This window comes from Lutjanus erythropterus, chromosome 20 (genome assembly GCF_056507025.1).
Source record: "Lutjanus erythropterus isolate fLutEry1 chromosome 20, fLutEry1.hap2, whole genome shotgun sequence".
Lineage (NCBI taxonomy): Eukaryota > Metazoa > Chordata > Actinopteri > Lutjaniformes > Lutjanidae > Lutjanus > Lutjanus erythropterus.
In genome coordinates this window covers 22,563,263-22,570,279 of record NC_139336.1, presented here as the reverse complement: position 1 = coordinate 22,570,279, position 7,017 = coordinate 22,563,263, and the positions used below count along the sequence as shown (strand labels likewise).

General features: G+C 38.7%; 1 protein-coding gene across 1 annotated transcript in view; it reads left to right on the top strand.

The window, feature by feature from the left end:
- Positions 1-1,335: 1,335 nt before the first annotated feature.
- Positions 1,336-7,017, top strand: part of LOC146308507 (netrin receptor UNC5D-like) — a 254,613-nt gene continuing 248,931 nt past the window's right edge. The window contains exon 1 of the mRNA XM_084745856.1: positions 1,336-1,739. Within this exon, the coding sequence (XP_084601982.1) occupies positions 1,655-1,739 (85 nt within the window). The 5' untranslated portion in view covers positions 1,336-1,654. The remainder of the gene's footprint in view (positions 1,740-7,017) is intronic.

Sequence of the window (7,017 nt, the reverse complement as noted above, 5' to 3'; positions counted from 1 at the left end):
GTGATGCTTGTGACTGGGACGGTGCGTGTATAAAAACTAATAAAAAAAGTGTATGGAGGTTTACTTCAAGTTTGAATATGAAGTTTGGTTAGCTATTTAGCATAGCTCATTTAAATGCACATTATTACCGCTATGTAAACATGCATGCGCATAACAAAGGAATGAAGCTGCTGATGCCTAGCTTGTGACTATCAGAACCTAACACCTTTTGAAAACTTTTAAGGCAGCAAAGCCACTGACAGCGTCATGCTCGCAGTCTCTGAGTACCACAAAATCCTCCCAGATGTCTGACTTGGCCTTCGATGGTGTACTAACCACAATTTGAAACCCTTCACTGGCAATTTTATGTCATCCATTTTAGCCGGTAGCTAGCTTACATTGCCGTCAGATCAAACAGTGACATTGTTTAGCATGATGTGGGGTCAAAAATTGTGTCGTAGGCATTCACAATAAAATCCTGATGGTTGATTGGGCTTGGTATAATTAGCAATGACTTTCATTTCTGATTTCTCCAGGGAAAAAAAACATATTATTGTATTGTATGTGTTATATGTTTTATCTCACTTGCTGTCTGTGTGCAATTAGTTAATTTTCATTGGTGCCTGCAACTGTGAATTTATGTAAATATATTTTTTACCCACTTTACAACATATTTGTGGGTCACCCTTGGTCACCTGTCACCTGGTGTAGGACTGTATTTCACTAGAGGGATAATATATTGAGGTAATCCAAAAGTAACAGAAAGTAAACAGATTACATTACGTAAATATTATGATACTTTGAGTAGATTACTGACTAATTAAACTGATTAAACCCTTGCAACCCTGGCAATAGACAAGTAAAAAAACACATGACCAGTACTCTTACATATTTCACAATAATGAATGGGATCATTTAATCATTTTAATAGCTAAAAGCAGGATTTATTGCCTACGTAAGTGATTTGATCATACTGTTTCCATGGATTCATATGTTGTTCATATTTTCTATTAATATAACAATTAATTTTCAGGACAAGCAGGGAAAATGGGATAATTGCTTGGAATGTGGGACTGTACTGAATGTTTTCAGGAAGTCTGGTCCCCCCCTGCGACAACTTACCCATGTGACAAGATGCTCCGCTCTCCCCTAATTAAAATACACTGTTTTCTTTCAATGGATCACCACAGGCACAAGCACCAGCACCTGCGCACGTTAACATTCACACACCTTCACACACAAGCACCTTTGTAATTTCTCAACAGGTCCACGGGGGGTTGGACAAGACATCTCTCCCTCACTCTTGTCTTCTTCTTCTCTCCCTCAGTCTCGCTGTCTCTTCTTCTTCTTCTTCTCTCTCTCTCTCAGAAAACCCCAAAGCTGTTGGCTCGCGCGCTCTGTCTAATTATTCCTCTCTCGCACAGAGGAGAAGCGTGCAGACCGCTGAAAGCTCCGCACCACTTTCATCAGCTTCTCCTCCCCTCCGCACTGCGATACCGTCAGCTTGACGGCTCTCCTGGCGGACGCTAAACACCTGGACAGACGCACGCAGAGAGGTGCTCGCTCGTCGGGGGACGTGTTTGGAGGTTTTCCTCGTGCGGAGACGACAAATGTTCGAGACCCGCGGCCGCTGCCCTCAGACCCGCCGGGGAGGGAGACCAGCAGCGGAGCAGTGATGGGACAGTTTTCAGGTGGATGCTACTTCAGTTTGGGCATCCTCGTGCTCCTCGGTACGCGAGTCCCGACCACGTTAGCGAGAGGTAAGAAGAGCACGGAGTGTTTTTTAACCATAAAACTCGAGGGAACAAACGTGTGAGCCTCGGCACACTGTGTTTGGAGCTGAGGTTGTAGTTGCTTCGGGGTCTGAAAAGTGAACAGTTTGTGTGTTAAAAAAAAAAAGTAAGACATTTCTCAGCTTGCATTTGAATTACGATAAGTTTTTATTTCTAATGCGCCACGCGCAGGCTGAGCTGTGTGTGAGTGGTGTGTTTTTTCCCCCCTTCTCTTAAAAGATTTGTGTTTTTTAACGAGTCTCATTTAATGCACTGTAATTAAGCTAATTAGTGATTCAGAATCAGCTTGGAGAGCTGATTTGTTCAGATAACAGCTACACTCTAAGATAAGGCACGCTCTGCTGCCATTTGCCATGTTTTTAAGTGTAATGGGGAGGGAGAGAGCATAGTATTCCTTGTTTTACCCATAGCCTACCATGCAAGTAATGTTTGACATTTTAGCTGCTGAAGCCACCACATATGGGAAGGTCTCACCAATCACATTTTTGGCTCATTGTGAAGTTGTGCTGTTAATGAAATATCACTAAAATTAACACATTTTGTCATGTTGTAATGAAAAGGGACAGCATAATATTCCATAGTTTCATCTTCTTAAGATAACTAAATAATTTTCAGCAGCTAAAGCCACCACATGTAGACAGTTGCTTGTGAGGTCCCATTAACCACATGAATTGGATCACTGACAAATTGTCCAGTTGATCAAATATCACTAAAACTTGTAGCCCTTTGGCACATTTGATCTGTAATGAAAAGGCAGAGCACAGTCTTCCACATCTTATCCATAGCCTACTGTGCAAGTAATGTTTGGCAGTTCATTTTTTCTGACAGGCTTCATTGTCTTTTCTCTTTTCCTTTTTACATTTAGCTGCAAAAGCCACCACATGTGGGCAGTTGCCAGAGAGGTCTCATTAACATGAATTGTTGATGAAATATCAGTAAAATTGGAGAGGTCGGTATTCTGTGGGTCCTATTTTGCTATCGTTTAGCCCAAGCTATTTGTTTCACATAAAATACAATGTACTCCGAAGGTTGCTTATAGAGATGATAGCTTGAAGGCTTTTCTTAAATTAATATCGGCTGCTTCTGAAGCTGTGGATGCTTTTAATTTTAATTCCCGAGGCATATTTTATGACAGTTCAAGGCTAGTTCACTCAGTGGTTGAGTTGTCCTGTGAAGGATACTAGCTGGGGCTGTGCACTGGAAGGAATCAAGAACACAGTGGTTACTATTCAGTATATTGTGATGAATTGTGATACTGTAAGCGAGATGATATATTTATTTTTTTTAATCTAATTTTAGGAAAACTGTCATTGTTTACAAAACAAACCACCATATGTGTAGTATTTGAATAAAAAGTTAACTTTTTTATGCAATCACAACAAGGAACATAGGTAACAGCACTGCTTTCTAGTTGGTCAGGAGTTCAACACAACATAAAATGAACCATTGCCATGAATCTCTGCATGTAACTCAATATCATGATACAGTGTTTTGAGAATATTGATAGAGTATGACTATGATATTGCCATACTCAGTGTTTTCAGTATTTTCTTACACGCCTTTAAGTCACTACAAGTTTTATCAAAAGCTGACTGTGCTGTAAAATCCCAGTGTGATTCTTACTGATAATGCACATGCATGTGATTTGTTTTTTTGATAAGTTTGCACTGTAAATCTTAAATCTACGCTCTAAGATAATGACTGCTCTGTTCCCCTTTGCCACGTTTAAACTGTACATGGAAAGGGAGAGCATGCCTTATCTTATCCATAGCCTACTGTGCAAGTAATATTTGACAATTCATTTTTATATTCCAGTCTTTTCCTTTTCCTTTTTTCTTTATTTAATTTTTAGTTGCTAAAGCCACCACATGTGGGCAGCAGTTAGATGGTTTCATTAATGACATGAAATGGCTCATTGAAATGTTGTCCTGCTCATGAAATATCAGAGAAATTGGAGAGGTTGGTAGCCTCTCCAAGGATTCCATATCTTAACCTTAGCCAGTGCAAGTTATGTTTAATAATTCATTTTTCTGTTTCTGCTCTGCTGTTCTTTTCGTGTTTTTTTATTTTACATTTTAGCTGCTAATGTCACCCCACATGTGGACAGTCGTGAACAATTGAATTGGTTCACTGAGAAGTTGTCCTGTTGATGAAATACCGGTAACACTGGAGGTTCTATTTTTCTCATTTACTTAGCCTTTGCATAATGTACAGTGTGCTCCCAAGGTTGGAGATGTGTGCTTGAAGACAGCTTCTAATTGATGCCAGTTGCTTTGAAAGCTATGGATGTTTTTTTTTTTATTATTTTAATTTATTATGCATGTGCAGGCATTTCTTTTAACTGTAATGGAAAGGGAGAGTACAGTATTCCATACCTTCCCATAGCCTACTGTGCAATTAATGTTTGACAATTCACATGTTTGCTCTCATTTTCTTCTTTTTCTTTTCTGTATTAAATTTTAGCAGCTAAAGCCACCACATGTGGACAGTTACTGAAGCGTCTTATTGCCCACATGAATTGGCTCACTGAGCAGTTGTTCTGCTGATGAAATATCAGTAAATCTGGAGAGGTTGGGTCCTTTTTCCTGTTTTTTTCACCTTTAGCTGCTGAAGTCACCACATGCGGACAGTTGCTAGAATGAACTGGTTAATTGAGAAGTTGTCCTGTTGGTGAAATATGAGTAAAACTAGAGAGTTTGGTAGCTTGTGAGTCCTATTTTGCTCACTTGTGTAGCCCAAGCTGCTTAGCGTAAAACACAGCATTCTCCTAAGGTTCTTTATGGAGATGATTGCTTGAAGGCAACTTCTAATAGATATTGGTTGCTTTGAAACCTGTGGATGCTTTTTTATTTGAGGTTCTCAGGCATGTGCCTTGCATAGCAATATTCAGTTGGGATACAAGTTGGGCTGTCCTGGAGGATATTCAACTACCACTTATATCAAACAGCGGCTGTGCTGTAAAATCCCAGTGTTGCAGTGTGCGTCTAATAGAATGTTTCCATAACAGCTACACTCAAAGATAATGCCAGCTCTGTTGCCCTACGCCGCATTTTAACTGTATAGAACAGGGGACCATAATATTTCACTCATAATTCAGTATTTCAGTGTTTTGTTTTTACATTTTTAGTTGCTTAAGTCACTGCATGTGGACAGTTGCTAAATAGTTCTCATTAAACACACGAATGGTTCATTGAGAAGTTGTCCTGTTGATGAAGTAAAAAAGAGGTTGTTGGTCTCCTTTCAGCCTGTCTAGTAATAAAAAAAAGGAGAGCATTGCATATCTTACCCATAGCCTACTGTGCAGGTAAGGTTTGACATTTTTGTGTCTGTTCTGTTTTCTGTTTAGTTTCTTTCTTTTTTTTTTTTTTTTTTTTTACATTTTTAGCTGCTACTGTCACCACATGTGGACAGTTGCTAGGGGGTGTCAACTGAATTGGATCATTGAGAAGCTGTCAAAATATCAGTAAAATTGGAAAGGTTGGTGGTCTCTGTTTCCTCTCCAGTTTTAATTTTTTTACATTTTTTGCTGCAAAAACCACCACATGTGGACAGTCGCTAAATGGTTGCATTAACCACATGAATTGGCTGAAGAAGATAAAACTGGAGAGGCTGATAGCCTGTGGTCCTATTTTGCTCACTTGTTTAGCCCAAGCTACTGTTTCATAAAAAATACAGTGTACCCCTGTGGTTGGTTATTGAGTTGAGTGCCTGAAGGCAACTTCTAATTGATATTTAGTGCTTTGAAAGCTGTGGATGCTTTTTGTTTTAATTTGTCATGCATGTGCAGATATTTGATAGCAAAAAAGGCTAGATGGTCCAGTGGTTATACAAGTGCTCCATGCACTCCACTTGTTTGTTTGTTAGGGGTTTTTTGTGTGTTTTTGCAGGTTCAGTGGGCAGACTGTCAAATTAGTTGTGCTTATATGTTATGTTTTTGGTGTGTGGAGCACAATGAAACAAATTACAATCAACTGCGGTTGATATTGCAAGAAACCTTTGAATCTGAATATGAATCTGAAAGTTTGGTTGCTCTATGCAGGGCTCCAAAACAAGGAATTAAAATAGTTTTAATAATCTGTTAATCATTAAAGTAATGAATGAATGTCTTTGGGTTTTGGTTTCACAAAATAATTTAACATTTAAAGACATCTCCATCAACTCTGAGAAACTGGGACAGGCTTTTTCCAATATTTTCTGATATTTTATGGACACTGCGACCATAGATTAAACGTGACAGTTAAGTTTTTGTTGTTATTTCATAACTACTAGTAAATAAAGCAGCTCATACAGGGGCAGGTAAAAATTGATTTTGGGCAAACAGATATCTGACCCACTTGCCTGACTGGGCAAGTAAAAAACAAAAAAAACTAACAAAACAAAACAATAATGTTTAACCCTGCCCATGGAGGATACCCTTTTCTCATTGAGAAGTGTTCCTGTTGATGAAATATCAATAGAATTTGAGAATTTGGTTGCCTGTGGTCCTATTTTGCTCACTTGTGTAACCTAAGATATTGCTTCTCATAAAATTCAGGGTACTCCCAGGCTTGTTTATGGAGATGATTGCTTGCAGGCAACTTCTAATTGATACTGGTTGCTTTGAAAGCTGTGGTTATTTTAATATCTCAGGCATGCGCAGACATTTGATATCAATAAAAGGCTAGATGAACCAGTGGTTACAAGTTTGGTTGTCCTATGGAAGATGCCCAGACTACCAGTTTTATCAAAGGTGACTGTGCTGAAAAATCCAAGCGTCACTCTTGGTGATAATACACACATTTGTGATTTGTTAACGGTTTGGGATGTGTGCCTGAGAGAAGACTGAAATATTCTGCATTGTCTACAAGAGTGTTTCCTTTATGTGAGTGAATAGATCATCATGAAATCCTTCCTTTTGCTCTGGTGAATCTGTCCTGACCTATTGACATCCATTTAGCTCACATGGTAGTGTAACAAAGATGAATTTGCAAGTCAATTAGTTACGTAGCCCCAAGGTTTTCAATTTTTTTTTGCATCCCAAGTTTTGAAATTAACTTCAACTTGGAAATTTGCATAGCATAAATATTAGATTAAGCACATGTATCTTCAGGGCAACTTTGCATGTAGGGGTTGCATCATGTTTTTTTTTTTTGGGCATTTCTTTTAATGTTAGCCTGAAAGGCATCAAGTATAACCTTTCAAGACTGGCTGTACATTATATTTACATGAGCAACTTTTCCACAGTAGTTACATTTCCATGTAAAAC